General features: G+C 37.6%; 1 protein-coding gene across 1 annotated transcript in view; it reads right to left on the minus strand.

The window, feature by feature from the left end:
• LOC107707402 (liprin-beta-2-like) overlaps positions 1–17,273 on the minus strand; it is a 58,035-nt gene that overhangs the window by 22,247 nt on the left and 18,515 nt on the right. The window contains exons 4-10 of the mRNA XM_016511390.1: positions 14,873–14,959; positions 12,358–12,471; positions 8,086–8,223; positions 4,654–4,857; positions 3,801–3,893; positions 3,396–3,524; positions 909–1,020 (exon numbers count right to left, since the gene is read on the minus strand). Of these exons, the coding sequence (XP_016366876.1) occupies positions 909–1,020; positions 3,396–3,524; positions 3,801–3,893; positions 4,654–4,857; positions 8,086–8,223; positions 12,358–12,471; positions 14,873–14,959 (877 nt within the window). The remainder of the gene's footprint in view (positions 1–908; positions 1,021–3,395; positions 3,525–3,800; positions 3,894–4,653; positions 4,858–8,085; positions 8,224–12,357; positions 12,472–14,872; positions 14,960–17,273) is intronic.

The following is a 17,273-nucleotide window of genomic DNA, read 5'->3' on the forward strand; positions in this document are numbered from 1 at the left end:
GCCCTAAACATTGCAGTTAACAGCAGCGACATTCAAAACGTACGTTAGGACTGCGTTTACTGAAAAAATGCCGGCTAACGTTAACATTAGTGCCCTTCTTTGACGTTAACATTATACTATAAGCAGTGACGCTAAAATAGCATTCAAAAGCACTAAGGAAATGCAGCGCTTTACAGCGCTGTGTAAAAACAGCGTTTCCCAAAAATGAAAACATTCCTTTATCATGATATTCTTACAACACTCAAAAAGCAAATAAGAAATGTTCACAGTTGTTTTGATTTACTTACAAGTTGTTCCATTAAGTTTGCTCCGGTCGCTTGCGAGTCTCCGCCATGTTGAATGGATTCTTCTGAACGTCGGTTAGAGCAACGAGGTGACGTCACTTTACGTCACTCAGTAAACTTAAAAATAATAATTTAAATAGAAGAGTTTACTCAAAACTGTTGAGCCACACAAAAATAAAACTAAATTCCTCGTTCAGAAAATGCAATTGTTATAAGTTGCATCAACGATTTAACAGACTTTAATTGCAGTGTTCTTAATCTTTATAAGTTAGTAGTACTGTGTGATGTAGACATGTGGGGGCGTGTTAGAACGAGCCGTTTTAGGTAGGCGTGGTTGACTCTTAACTTTTATAAAGAATATCTCTTTGGATTTGAGACTTTAGTCTTTGCAACTTTACAGATCTTCTTTATGCACCAAGAGCTTGTAACACTCCAAAGAGAAAGGAAAACTTGAAATCGCATCATATGACCCCTTTAAGACTTAATTTTTAAGGGTTTCAGGTCCTATTTTGTACCTTATTAGTGGAAAGTGTCTTTTATTAATGTAATGCTAAATTATTCTGCACTAAGGCCTCAGTAGGCCTCACTTCAGCAACCGTTAGGATTTAATCTTCTTAGAGGTACCTCTCTCTGTGATGTCATTGTTGATGGTTCCTCGGGACAGAAGCTGATTCTGTAGACACTCGATTTCAGCATTCTTCGTAGCAAGCAGCTGCTGGAGTTTGGCAATCTCAGTCTAAAAAAAACACTTTAGCAGATTAGCACATTTCAGATCACAGTGAAAATATCTTTAGATTAAACCACTATTTTATTAACATTTTCATGTAAGAAAGAAGAAAACAAGGTCCACATTTTACACAACGGTGTATCTTAATATGAATGCTTTTTGGGAGAACAGGGGAATCTGACACTGACAACACAAAAGTGACAGGCACAATAGGGTTAAATACAGGTTAAAATGACCTTCCCCATTTTGGGGGGTGATAAATGGTACATTCACACTTAAAAACACCCACTATATTGTCACAAAATAGGGAAAAAAAAGTTGGACTACCACAAACAAGTAAGCTTTTTCTGTTTCATATGTAGAATATTGCTACTGTTCATATCCACCTTTTTCTTGTCGTAAAAATGGGCGCGGCCATTTGTAAATTCTATGGGTCTGGCTTCCGGTCTCATCTGCATCCACTCCGTCTAGCTATTTTTAGCTGAACAAAACAGTTAGTTTTGCTGCTTGATATTGAAAGTTGGTGTGTCTTATCATATTATTTTAATGTATTATCTTAATTATGAACACACTAGTTTGTAGTGCAAACTGTTTTACCGTTTACTGCACGTTGTTATTCTCCTCGTTATTTACCTATAGCGGCTAATGAACCGTAAGTCTCACCAATAGGCTTACTTCCACGTTGAAGAAAATGGTGGATACCACCACCAAAATGCTAGCACAACTCTCTGACATGATTTCCCAGAAAACCCATTCAAGTAGCTATGCTGGAACTACAGTAGGCTAACAAGGTTGAAAAAAGGCACAAAATTATTTATTTTGAGCTGAATTAACAAACACAAAAACTCTTTCCACACTGTAGCTTTCTAGCTAACTAAATCAAGATAACAGATTTCAGACTCTCGCATTACATCATCTTGAAGAGATCACATCATCCCCATCAGAACTTTGAGACTGCCTAAAACTTCTTTGGCAGCAGATTCCTTACATCAGTGTCCTAACCTTGTAAATGCTCAAATGTTAGCACATAGCATGACGTATGACCCTCCTGTAATTTCTGTGCCACCAACAGCACCACAAATAAACATTCCCTCATCAGCCATTGTTTAGTCAAACATGAGAGAAGGTTGCGTGGGTAGTAACAGGCAAACATGACTAAACTAGGGAAAAAGGATTTGTAGTATTTCATTACAGGCTATAGAAGACAATAAGACATGATGAAATGTACATAAAGAATGTGCTGTATGTACAGATATAGTGTGTGAATCTGTTTACATCCCAACTGCTCAACCCTTGTTCCCAAGATGGACAGTCCCGACAATCTACCAGAGAATGAAGTCATATGAACCCAAACTAACGAGCAAGTACTCACAAACAGAGATAGATGATCTATAGTAACCTTTCCACATGTTCAGTTTCCCTACACTGCTCACTTCCACACATAATGTGGTTTAAAAGATTGCCGCTAGACCATGTGGAGCTCTATCCTTGGCTAAAGCTCTCAAGCAATTGCAAGCAGTCTAAACGGGTCACCATTAAAAACTGGGGATCATGAAGCTGCAAGATTATCGTAAAATATTTAGTGAAGAGCTTGTCAACAACTGACCGAGTACCAATCAGTTATGTAAAACGGGTGTCTAATAATAATAATAATAATAATAATAATTCATTACATTTATATAGCGCTTTTCTAGGCACTCAAAGCGCTTTACATTGTCAGGGGGTATCTCCTCATCCACCACCAGTGTGCAGCATCCACCTCGCTCTTGGAGGGCCACCTTCCTGCAAAGTTTACCTCCAGCACATCTCCCTGAAAGTTTTGAGTGATCCTCAAAAGTGTGATTATGTGGTATAGGTTTGTTTAATTGGGGTTGTAGCTAAGCTCTACAGGATAGTGGCCCGGATTGGATGCCCCTGACATAAAACAAATCTAGATGGAAGAGGGTTCAAGAGGCACAAAGACTGGGAGCTCAGAGTGGCATAACAACCAAAGGAGTGTACATTTTCAAGGAACTATGACAAAGCTTGGAAAACTTAGACTTCCTGAGCAGAGGTGGAAATATTATGAAATCAACCCTGTCTTAAATGGCACTCTTAATGCAAACTTGCGGTCATGTGATCTTTCATTTTTGGGTGTCCCTATGGCCCACGAGACCGTAGGGTGTCCCATTTTATGATTCAAAAGGGTACTCCCCATGTGTCGTCAACAGATCTTGAAGGAAGCTATAGTGGTCAGTTATCCAGCAACATTACGTCATGTGAACTCAAAGGACCGCATGGACTGAGGGTGCCATTTTGGGACAGGGCCATCATCGCCCTCTCCTTTGTGTCATACTCCTCAGGGAGGATGACAAGGGATAAGGAGGGGGAGCAGGGTTAAGCACCTGAGCTGTCCGACAGCGCTCCTCCCAATGCTGTCGTTCTACCTGAGTGTGCTCGACCGTGAGCTTCAGTGTAGAAAGCTTGGTCATGAGCGACTGGTAACAGACATGGAGGGAATAGGTGATAGAAAGCTGAAGGAAGAGAAAGCCAGAGGGATGTTCATTATGCTAAGAGCTTAAGAGATTGTGAGAGTGCAGTGAACAATTGAATAAAAAGTATGTATAGAAGAGTTACAGGATCAGGGCAAGAAATTGCATTGACAAGAGTTTGCATTTAAGGTTAAGCCAATATGGCTAAAGAGACTGTTAGTAAATGCTGATGGGGCAGTTAAAGTTCGTAATGAACAATACAGAACGACAAGATACTAGACTAAAGGCTAATAGGAGTCCAGATTAAATATGCATTACCTTAGTGGCTTTGAGCTTCCTTTCATATTGTGATTTCTCACCCTCCAGTTCTTCAACTTTGCTCTTAAGAAGGCGAAGCTCTTGTAACAAAGCCTGATGAAAAAACAGAAACAAAGAAGAACAAATTACACACCACCTTGCAGTGGCAAATATCCAACCATTCTGGCAACTGCTCCTGGAAAAACTATGCTTCTGTCTAAGGTACAGAGATCCTAAATTGACTTTGCAGAAAAATAAAACCCTGAGACTTTCTTGTGCATGTGGAAAAATGTTCTTGTGTGCACTCGAAAATTCTATGGGCTTTTTTTCCTACAAATTCCACTTCAGGGGTTCCGTGCTAAGGTCATTCATATCAATACAAAGGAATTCAGGAGAAAGGGTTTGGACTGACCCATGAAACCCACACACCGTGCAGTTAAAACACAAGAAAGCTCTGGAGATTCCTGGAAAACCTTATTAGTTTCTTAAAAAGATAACTTGGGTCCTCAAAAACTGCCCATATTGATCAAGGAAAATAATCTAATAGAGTCACCACTAAGCCCACAACCCTTCTGGAAGCTCTCTGGATCTACGCAGCAACCGTTAGCGTTAGTGAACTTCCATCATGCAGGTTTACACCCAAAATAATTCATGACATTCTGTCATCGGAACACACTGCAAACACCAGTAACCATGAGATTCCCACAGTGGAGCCCACAAACAAATTGGATTCACTGTAGGAAGAGGCAGTTAGTAGTAATTCCTGTTGAAGTGTCCAAAAGTGAGATGGGGGAATGGTTATGTTTTAGGGTAAAGCAAGGCGGTAAAAAGGCGGTCTTGAAGCAAGTCCACCACGTAATGAGGATCTGCCTACATTCTCTCCTCCACTTCTACAGCAGCAGCTGCATTCCTCAGCATCAGAGGCACCAAGGCCCACATCGGGGCTCTGGTCGAGAGCCTCGCGTGTGCCACTGTCCCCCAGGCTCTCCAGGGCTCGCTGCTCCTGGATGCGATTGCTGATTTCCTCCTGGAATTTACACATCTGCTCCTGTAGTTCACTAATTAGATTAACCACATTCTGAGAGAGCAAAAACAAGAAAGCCAGAAAAAAGGAAAACGTTGATCAGATTTGGAAACACGGTTACACATAGACATAGATGGTCTTATGACTAATCGGAGTTCTCTGAATAGGCATATTCATTTTTGGCTTTGTGGACTTTAGGTTTTAGAATCTAATAAGTCACATGTCCACTCCAGACAAGTATTTCTGGAGGTTCAGGTTCAGTTTTCTTTAGCGTTTGGCCCTGTGGACTTTCAGAAAAGAAATTCTCTTAAAACAAACTTAAAAAAAATTATAATAATCTGTCCACAATCAATGCCCAACAGTGTTTATACACATACCTTCCATGTTGTCAGCATTTTTTATGTTTTATGCTTGAAATAACGTTCTTCTGTATAAATGGTAAAGGTGGTGAAGGGACCTGCATTGTGACCTACTGTTTGCTGGTAAAAAAAAATTTACTGACCTACTTTTCAATTTAAAGAAGGGTCTATATGAGGACAAGCTTTTCTGGGAACCAATATACTGCATTTCAGAGGATAAAATGCAGGTGCTTGAGATTCAAATAAATGTTGGGCATCTGTAATACTTAATCTGTGACGTATGACGGTACCATGCACCAATTACAAGATCTGACTTTAGCAAGTAGCATGTTAATGTTGTTTGTTTTTCACTTGTGAACAAGTGAATGATTAGTCAGGTTAATCTTGGCTATTCTGACAGAAATGCAAAGGCTGTCAGCCAGAGGAAGTTTAATATGATATTCCTTGTTGATGCTAAAGCTGATGATAAGGCACACGTTCCCCGCTTATATTTAGCTCTATGCTGAAGGTTTGAGAGTGGGGGAGATGTGTGTGGTGAAAGTGTTTTGCGCCTATGGTATGTTCAAAGTGAATTTCAGCCTTTCTGTCCTGTTGAATGGAGCCTTGCAGCTGTCACCCTTGAGGCCAGTGTTTGTTGATGCAACAAATGCAAGGAGAGCTCTGTTACCACAGAACGAAGAGTGTGCAGTAACATTATTGATTTATGAGAAAAAAGGTAAGAAAGAATGATTTACAAGATTCACTTAGTAAACCCACAAATTTCAACATTAACCAGTCAAAGAATATGCACATACTTTTATGACAAGCAAGATTTGTGCAATTATTAATTTTACTGTTTATAAATATGTATGTATACACACACACACACACACACACACATATATATATATATATACATACATACATATCAATGCAAATATAAATGTAATATAAATACACATAAAATAAAAAATTAAAAGTAAAATCTATGTACCCTAACTGAAAACACACATTGTGCTGAACATCTATTAGCAGCCTTTCCTTTGCTTTTTGCTTCATTTCTAAAGGTGAATGACACCCATTGCAGATATGTGTTAAAAAGCATGCGCATGTTGTGTGCAGCTGAACACTCGTCAAGACAAGCACTGAGCACTTCTGGCGTCTGTCATTTTGTGCTCATCAAACTGCCTGTCACTATCTCCCATTTAGGCCCACCGCATGCTTTTGTGTCTCTACTGATTAGCATCTTCCCTTAGCAGCACATTCCCTTTTGGCACTGGGAGCATTTGTGGGACGTGGGGTTTGAATGTGTGTGTGTACATATCTGAAAATCATGTTTCTGTAAACACACTGTCAATGTGGAAAGGCTGAGTCTCTGTGATAGCCCGACTCAAACGAATGTCAAAGACATAACAATGAGACAACTATTGGCTCAGAGTCAAATTCCTTCCTGTTTTTGGTCTCTTTGAGTCCTTGGTATACTTACCTGAAATTAAACACCAGGAGAATGTTCACATACTAAATGAGAAATTGAAAAGCCATTTTTTTCTAATCACCAATGACTTTTTCAATATAGACTGCACTCACAAAGAACAACTTTAAGCAGATGAAACATTTTGAGCCGAGGATACCAAGACAAATGTATATTCACTATGAAAATTCCCATGACTTTAAGCTTCTGTTAATATTAATGGCTCTTCAAGGCTTTGATTTCTCTGATAGTTCCAGGTTTTCCAATGGCTGTGGGAAACCCGTTCACTTGCTGTTTGGGAAAATGTTTTGAAAAAGGAACCATTCCATCTTTAGAAAGAAAGCCAGAGATTTAGTATGCTCAAGAAAAATAAAGCACAGAACAGATGCTCCTTTAAAGTTTTATGATGTTTTTCTGAGTCTCTGCTTAGTCTGTTGGCTCGGCACACAGTGTGTTACACAGCGAGTCTGAGAAGTAATTAGGTGTTAAGAGGCGATAAATCTACAGGATCTACATATACACACCACAACATAAACATGCCACCATGACTTCCCTGTCCTCTAGTTATGTTTCCATGCGCCATATGGAAACATCAGATTAAATATCAGCTCAAAACCTTTTGAGCATGTTTACTGATCTTGTATTTCAACATGACGCTCTTGGTAACCACAATATTGTGCCTGAAATCAGTTTCTCTTCTATAGAACCATACACTTTTTTTTATTAATACACCTCTAAATGTATTTAACAACACATATACTGACATGGCTGCTTTCTGTGTGTGTGGTTTCAACTGAATTAGAGCCAACAGGTGGACAACAAAGACCTCAAAAAGACCTAAATAGCATCATTCAGTCAACCAAAATCATTCCTAGTCAACAAATCCAAGTATTACAAATTACATATTTACATATATATTAAATATATATTACTTAATATAGTTTATATTGAACTAAGCGTTATTGTTACTAAAATAAAATAAATAAAAAATAATAAATCAAATAAAAAAATACTAATGCTTTCTGTAATTTAAATAAAGCTGAAACAAGATAAGATAATTATTAGATAAAAAAACTTAAGCTTAAAAAAAGTAAGTTGAAGTACTAAAATTACTAAAACAAAAATAACTAATAACGTAAAACTAATAAATAGGCAAAAGCACATAAACTTCAAACTAAAATTAACATGAAAACTAAAAATATAAAAATAGAGGCTAAATAATTTTTTCATATTTATTAAATTAAATTATTTTTTGCTGTGATAATAAAATTGCCATCATGAAAACAATGTATTGGTATCGAGTACTGGGATTGTGACATCCCTACAATACAGACTACACAAATAGAGGAAGTAAACAGCCATAGGATTAAATCATAATTATTTAGAGAACTACAATAATATGATTTTAAACAAATACCATCTCTTAACAGATGAACCCATTGCCCTGTATGAACTGACAGACTGATACAGTACCTCGGCTTTATGATGTTGCTCCTGTTCATCAATGTGGTTGTGTTCCTCCTCCATGCCGACTAGCTTGAGTTTCAGATAGGAAACTTCATCCATGAGTTCCAGTTTCTGTGTCTCCAGTGAGGTTCGGCTGAGGAGCTCCTAAAGCACATGCACACACATGGTGACACACAAATACACCCACACAGTTGTACTGTATACAGTAACAATCACACGGCACACAGATGCTCCTCGCTGCTCCACTGGCCAAGTTCTCTTACAGTAACGCTGTATGTTGAAGCTAAGCGCCACTAAATATACTCCAGCAATGAACGCTATTTTTACTTCCTCTGCCTCTCTGGTGCCTGCATGTGAGAAAGTCAGGAGGGCCAAAAGAGGGAAACTTTGTTTCTCAGCATTCCTGATACTATGGGCTAAATTCAGCAGGACACGGAGAACCTTTGCTAACCAGTGTTTAAAAAGGGAATAAATTGTTTTGTGCACATAAGAACACCTAAAAGTATTGTGGTGATATGATGATGGTATCAGATGGTAAAACTGTAGTATTTTGATATTTACTATTGTGCCGAATTATTACAATATTCCTACAGTATACCTTGAAAAACTACACAGTATTACAATGGTATCAGGTAAAAAATGGTCTGCCTCATGAACTTTTGTTTAGTAAATAGTTTGCCTAAATTCAATTCCCCCAAAATCAGTGCAGCAAAAAAAAAAAAAAAAAAAATGTGTCTGGTCCTAGTTATGCCTCATACTTTGACCAGAATTACCCTCAAACACACTGACGATTTTTAAAAAAATTGCACAATCACTTCCTCTTTCACCTTATGTACTTCCCCCTTGTAGTTTCTAAATCAGAACACAAGTCCCTTGCCATTCTAACTATCAGAAAGCTCAGATGGTGTGCTCATGTCTCTAAATCTATTTTCTCATACTTAGTTTAATCTAGTAGTATGTATGTCAAGTGAGTCCCAGACATAGTGATGTTGGATGAAAACCAATGAATGCATCATAAAGTTCCTTGGTATATCGATGATCTCTTGGTTCTGTAAAATACAGTGGACATGAGTCACAATCAGCCACCAACATCACAGATCATGGAGTGCAGCAGTGGTTTTCAAGCTTTTCTACTCCAAAAACCCTCATTGGCCACAATAAAAATGTAAAGGCTCCACAACTTTTCCAGCTGTTTGGGATTTACTGGATAAGAATTACAATTACTACAACACATTACTAAAGTACACTAGAATACATTACTAGAGTATACTAGAACACTCTAATTAACATTTCTCTTCAACAAATCTCTAAAACATTTCTACTCAATATAAATTTTACACATTACACTTACATATTATTGCTCTTTTGTTGGTTTTGATTGCCTTTTATTGTCCTCATTTGTAAGTCGCTTTGGGTAAGAGTGTCTGCTAAATGATTACATGTAAATAAATGTAATGTAAATGTATTATAGAGTTTTGAATTAATTAAAAATGTATATTCATAAAATGTACAAAACACCCATGTAATAAGAGTAATAAGACATTAATTGGGGGGGGGAATCAAGCTTTTATAATAAGCTCTCTTTTTTCCTTTTTTTTTTTAGTTTTTTAAAGAACCACTGGAATAGATTAAGCTGTCACCAGAGGGGCACACACTTTTTGCAGTTGAACTCCTATTACCTACTATAAATCATTATTTAAAATATACTTCAAGTTAATGTGATCTAATGTGAATAAAATAAATTTTACAATGTTGCATTTTCACATTTGAATTAATGTGAAATGTTATTTTTCTTATAAAATAACTTTTACTTACTTTTTAATTAATACATTTTATTGAGCACAACTGTAACACAACTATGAGGGCTTACATTCAATTTCTATCAAAATCTCTTGAATCTCCTGCAATTACTTCAAAAACCTCTAGGGGTTCACAAACTTCCACTTGGGGGAAACCCTGGCTTAAACTATCCATAATCAGATTAAAAAACTAAAACAGCTCTTTGCACTGTTGGTAAGACACTGTTGGTAACACTGTTGGTAAGTTTTTTCTAGGCTTGATTGTGTTTATGGGGTGCAGTCTAACATGTGTTAATGCTTCGTTTAAAAAAAAAAAAAAACGCATTATTTTTCACATAATTTACATTTATTCCACACCTCTCTGTCTCTTTTCTGAGAAATGCGCTGATCATTTCCTGCTTTTATGAAGCCCCGCCCTCAGAAATAGGCGATGGGCTCTGATTGGTTAGCTAGCCCAGTGTGTTGTGATTGGCTAAACCGCCTCTAGTGTGCGTCTAAACGTCCCACCCCTCACCTCAGCTGCATGTGCTCCGGTTGTATTGTAAACAACGGCGTCGTTAATATCGCTTATCAGTTTGAGCCCGATTGAGAAGCAGAGGATATTATTGAAGAGGATTGTGCAGAACCTGTGCAAGCTCGGCTTTTAATGGTAGGCCTATGTCTTTTGTTTCTTGCTGTCTCATACTTTTAGATATGCTGTTATTTGTAAATGCTACTGCTTATGTTAGCTTTTAATATACGGTTTTATCCTGATTAAAGCTTTAATACAGTACGGCAACTGCATGCGCGTCCATGTTTAACGTTTCTCATAGCCAGTGTTGGGAGTAACGCATTACAAAAGTAATAATATTACAGTAGTATATTACGTTTTGTTGTAACGCAGTAATATAACGCATTACTAATAAAATTTGGGTAATATTATTACTCGTTACAATCTCAGTAACGCAAGTTACAACAACATATTTTAACTCAAAATTAAGTGGTGAAGATGACGGAATATTGTTTTTTGTTTGTTTCCGCTGTTCGATCACGCCGGCGCCTCACACACGTGTTCATTATCAGAATAAAATACAGTCAACCAAACATAGATACACTCGTAACATTAATGTAGACCTACATACCGGTATCTAAATATGATTTTATAATTTTATGCTATATAGACCTACCACATTACCCTCCACTGGGTGTAGAATGTGCAGCAATAAACTACATTTTGGCATTTTTTTAATACTTCTGTGGATATTTTGGTGAAAGTAACTCAAAAGTAACTCAAAAGTAGTGTAACGAAAATTGAAATTGCAATCAACCACCGCTTTAATATGTGAGTGCCTGGACGTGGATTTTTTTTGTTGTTGTGCAAGGATCCACCTATCATAAAGAACTATGGTATTTAAGAAAACTGCCATGACTAAGCTGAAAACTGCCATGACTAAGTGAGTTTACTTGCCCCATCAAGCAAAGAAAACATGAGGGCTCTCTCTATCTCTCCATCTCTAGCATTTGTTGACACAGCCGTCCTGTCATGGAATCCTGAACATGATCCCAGGCAAAGTGGGCAATTCTCACTAATATAACCTTAAAGTGGTATGAAATTTAACTGAATTGGTATGTCAAACAATTATATGATTAGATTATATAATTTCTAAATTCATATTCTTTATGTATCTAAATAAACAATATCAAAAATATATATTTTAATATTAAAATATTTGCTATTATTATTATTGTTACATTATAATGTATTTTTTTTATAATAATTTTAAATAATATTTAATGAATTAATAAATAATTTACCAGCAGAATTTCAAGAAAAAAAAAAGTGACGAGCAAAACATATTAATCATTTAACCGTTTGTAAACAGTCACAATGACTCAAATCCTTTCTTTCTGAGTAAGTCTGCATTTTTTTTTCAAAAGATAATAAAACATTAAAATCCTCCACACAAATAAGCATATATTTCTGTGGTTTCACTTGACAATGCTAAATAACATAGCTGTTTCAAAAACAGTACTTAAGAAATTATACAAAACCATTTCTCTATGCAAATCAAAGGAACGCTTGCCAGCAAACACTAACATGGTGGCTAAACAAGTGTGATTATAGATCCACCAGTTTAAGCCAGGTAATAATACACTAAACAGTAAAACACACAAAAACATGCACAGTTATCATACTTTACGATAATATCATCTACACAAAGAAACAACAAACTTTGTAGAGACACACATGGATATGAAGGTCTGAGGGTATAATTATGCCAGGACTGAGTAAACAACTGGTAACCCACATTCATAAATCTAGTACATTGAAAATATGCACCAAGTCTGAACATTTAATCGGAGTCAAGTCTACACAATTAAATCTGAAACTGATGGAAACTTACAGATTGCTCAAGTTTCAGGTGGTAAACAATGTTTTGCAAACCTTCACAATTCTGCTTAAAACTTGACGTAAATGACAGCAAGCATGCGATCTTACCTGTTGGAGCATTTCCTCAGTAGAAATGAGTTTGTGGTGGTGTTCTTCCAGGGAACTTTCCAGATCTCTAATGTTTTCTCCTTGAGCTTCAACCTGGTCAGTGAGAACACTCACCTAAAACCAATAGATGGACAATTGACAATGTTCACTCAGGCTAACCTGAAACCTGGCCAGTGTTTCTCTATCGTTTCCTCCGACAGATATGCTCATGACGATTGCAACACACATGCAAACCCAAAGTCTAAACAGCAGAGGGATGTCCTTCAAATGTGTACATCTGAGTTAAAAACGTCCATTCCTTAGCTCTGAGATACTTCCATGCTAACATGTGAGCCTGCTTGAGTTTCAATTGTTTTGAAAGTGTCCTTTTGTTCAACACCAACTGAAGGACTGCCAACCAGCAGGACAGGTAAAAGGAGAAGAACAACACCTTGAGGGCATTAGGAGCCAATCATGTTCATCAGTGTTTTAAACAATCCACCAATCAGAGCACAAGAGGGGCAGGACTATGGAGAAGGGCAACTTTTTTGACACTTGTTGCAGAGTTAGACAACCTAACTTCTTAAAGGTGAAGTGTTTAACTTTTTTTTAATGTTAAAATACTTTCTTTCACCCCTGTTTAATATGCAGAGACAACTACAAGTAAGCCTTTAATACTCTGTGGTGATTACAAAACAATGCTAGGTTTGTTTGAGCGGCAACTGCTAATAATTAATCTGTAATGTTTTTACTATAGTACTAAATTATTAAATTGTGCTGTGGAGAGGTTTGAGTATTTTTCTAAGCAATATGATTTATAATTTTTTTTTGGTGGACAATAAAATGGCTTACTGATTTAAAACCTCATTTTATAGAATTTTATAGAGACTTAGAGATGAGTTACTTTCACCTGGGCATAATAAGCAACCACCTAGTAGACAACTTAACCACCTTGCAACACTAGCAAGGTGCCTAGCAACACTCTAGCAACCATCTAGAATACCCTAGCAACCATCTCAAAGCCCTAGTAACCACCTAGCAATGCCCCAGAAACCATTTAGAATACCAAGTGACCACCTAGAACACCATAGCAACCACCTAGCAACACTAACAACCATCTAGCAATGCTCTAGAAACCACTTAGCAATGCCATAGCAACCATTTACAATATCTTAGCAACCACCTAGAAGCCCTAGAAACCACCTAGTAATGCCCTTGCAACAACCCAGACACCCTAGCAACATCATAGAAACAATCCAGAATACTCTAACCACCTAGAAGTCTTAGCAACCACCTAGCAATGTCCAAACAACCATCTAGAATGTCACTGCAACATCCTAGAAGCCATCTAAAATACCTTGGCAACCTAGAAGTCCTAGAAATGATCTGGCAATGCCATAGCAACCATCTAGAACAGGGTTGGGCAACTTCGGTCCTGGAGGACCACTGCCCTGCAGAGTTTAGCTCCAACCCTAATTAAACATACCTGCCTGTAGCTTTCTAGTGATCTTGAAGAGATTGACTAGCTTGTTCATGTGTCTTTGATTAGGGTTGGAACTAAACACTGCAGGACAGTGGACCTCCATGACCTAAATTGCCCAGCCCTGATCTAGAATATCATAGCAACTGGCTACCAATCACATAGAAGCCCAAGACACCACCTAGCAATGCCCTAGCAACCACCCAGATACCCTAGCAACCCCCTAGAAGTCTTAGTAAACCACCTAGCAATGCCCTAGCAACCAGTCAGACACCCAAGCAACATCCTAGAAACCATCTGGAATACCCTAGAAATCACCTAGAACCACCTAGCAATGCCCAAGCAACAATCTAAAATACCCTAGTGACCGCATAAAAAGTCCTAGAAACTGCCTAGCTATGCCCTAGCAACCATCTACAATACCCTAGTGACCAACTAGATGCCCTAGAAACCACCTAGCAATGCCATAGCAACCATCTAGAATACTCTAACTACCTAGAAGCCTTAGAAACCCCCTAGCAATGCCCTAGCAACCACCTAGAAGACCTTCAATATAGAAATATTATCATCTGTGGCATTTTTTATGGCATAAAATAATTGACCGATATATAAATCAGCAGACACATATTCTGGACATATATTTACTGTTAAATCAAAATGTCTGCTTTGGAAAAATCTCTGTTAAATGAACACAAACAAGCTTGCTAGTTTACAGTAAACACATACCGTTCTAAAGCTGATAATGGCTAAACTCTCACTGTGGTGTCCACCATTGTTGCTTGGTAAAATGTTGAGAAACCTCCTAACCTGTCCAGAGTTTGTCCCATAGCTATGTGATCTACAACCATCCCATTGTGCATTAGACAGGCAGCTGTGTCACCCTGGGCTGCAGCGCGGCAGTGTCACATGCCTCTCCGTTCACAGAGACACCACAGTCCCCCGGTTTGACCCTGTGAGGTTTTACAAGCATGTTGGCTAGCTGTCTTCTCATTGTGTTGACATTGTGACTATTATGCTGAGTTTAAATGCCTTGGAGGCCTGAGTGAAATATCTCACCTGGAGAACCAGAGACTCTTTGTCCCCTTCTAATCTCGCCAGCCGCTCTTGATAGGTCTCATTGTTGCTTGAGCACTGGAGGTTAACCTGTGGAGACACACATGTACATGTAAGTCTTCTGGATTGTAAGTGCAATTTGATCACTTGAAGTGGCTGATTTCCTCATGAGGACCCAAATATCCTCAGTGTGGGTTGTTTCAGGTTATACTCGCTTTGTGGGGACATTCAGCCCAGATAGCAAAACCTGAATCACACACACCCACACACAGGTTTCCATGTTTTATGGGGACATTCCATAGGCGTAATGGTTTTTATAATGTACAAAATGTATTTTCTATCCCTTTACCCTAACCCTAAATATACCCCTTACATAAAACATTCTGCTATTTTAGATCATTCTGTATGATTTATAAGCTGTTTTCCTCATGGGGACCAAAAAATGTCTACACAAGGTAAAAAATTACTGGTATTTCTCTCCTTGTTGGGACATTTGGTCTCCATAACGTAAGGAATACCAGGTACACACACACACAGACAGAAACTGAAAGTCAACAGAGAGGTGTGCAAGAGGAGGAGCTAACCTGCTTGTCCACTTTTTTGAGAATAAATGGCTCACTGCCAATGACAGAATAAACTTCAACAAAGAAATACGCAAGTAAGCCAAATACATTTAAGTGTTGTTTTAAATGTGTTAAATGACATGCTGGCGCCAAAAAAATTAACTGACAGCTTTGACAATAGAAACACAATAAAGGAGCTCATTACAAATTAATGGGGTCATTTGCATAAGGTTTGAGGGTCACAATAACAATGGAAAAAGAAACAACAGCATGTTGTGCCCCCGGGTTGAGATAGATAGGCAAAGACAGACAGATAGATTTTAAATTAAAATTATCATAATTTTTCAGCAAATATTGTGTGCACAATTCAAATGGATGTATGCATGGCTAGACAGACATAACATATACCAATTTAGCATAACACATTATGGTCACACTTTATTTTAAGGTCCAATTCTCGCTATTAACAAACCATTAACTATGACTTTTGCCTCAATAAATTCCTAATTTGCTGCTTATTAGTAGTTAGTAATTGTTAAATTATTGGGTAGGATTAGGGATGTAGAATATGGTCATGCAGAATATGTGCTTTAAGTACTAATAAACAGCCAATATGTTAATAATAGGCATGTTATTTAACATCTAGTTAATACTGAGAATTGGTCCCTATACTAAAGTGTTACCCAAATTATCATAAGCTGAAAAAAGAAAGATTAATGATCAAACAAATCTTCTGTCCATCTCTTCAGTCTATATCAGCAAAAAACACGTCAGTAAATACAGCATGTCGCAGAGTGCGAGATAAGACACTGTCACTTACTTGTCAGCACTAAGCTAGCAGAGCTAGCGCTTGCCACATGGATAATCTCTGTCTTTTAAAAGCTTTCGCTGTGTCCAAGGCTGTCAATTCTCACAATAAAGCTGTCTACTCAGGGTTTACAGGGCCGGCTGCCTGGAGGAGTTACAGGGTTAAGCTTGTCTAAAGGCACCGCTCAGTCCTCACACATGAGGCTTTCACTGCATAATAATTGCAATCCACAGCAAGTTTAAACTCAACCTGAGGTTATTTATTTCTTGGGAAACAGGTAATGAGAAAAAAAGTTTGATATCAGAAGAAAATATCATTTAATATGTTAATGTGAGGAACTCAAAAGAACGTAAAAGTAACAGTATCATTATTATTAATGAAGTGAGGGAAAGAACTACAATCAAATAAAGCTAATGATATCTTCGTATTAAAAATGATGAATAAGTATATTCATTTAACGATGTTGATCATGTATATATTTAAGTACTTAAATATATACATGATCAACATTGCACTGCTTCATGACAATATGTTAATTGGTAGAGATTCTCTGCAGAATCATGGGTAATGTAGTTTTTCACCAGTAATTCCACTAATGAACATGATTATTTAAAAAATAATGTGGACTGATGGCTTCAACAAATGCATATGCCATCGATTAATAACCTTGTAGCTCACACCAGTTCTGTTGTTAACGGTTTATAAGTTATCATTAAAATCAGTTCCCTTATGGATAACATTAATGGGATTTTTACTTTTGGAACCGACTGTTGCCATTCAGTGGCGCTAGTGGTTCATAAACTAGGCCTTACACTTCAGCTTTAACCTGGAAACCATAAACATAAACTGGAACATGAATTTACAACCCAAACCAACAGGAAGTGACTTTGTCTCCTTGTTTCAGAAGTCCACTACATGTCCTGATCTATAGTTAATTTAACATTTAGAGCTGAGTTCAAACAGTGAGATTCATGATGCTCTCTAGAGCACCAATTCAATTGATTACCTCCCCAGAAAGATGTTTATAAGCAAG

The sequence above is a fragment of the Sinocyclocheilus rhinocerous genome, unplaced genomic scaffold, assembly GCF_001515625.1.
Source record: "Sinocyclocheilus rhinocerous isolate Xijiao unplaced genomic scaffold, SAMN03320098_v1.1 scaffold534, whole genome shotgun sequence".
NCBI lineage: Eukaryota > Metazoa > Chordata > Actinopteri > Cypriniformes > Cyprinidae > Sinocyclocheilus > Sinocyclocheilus rhinocerous.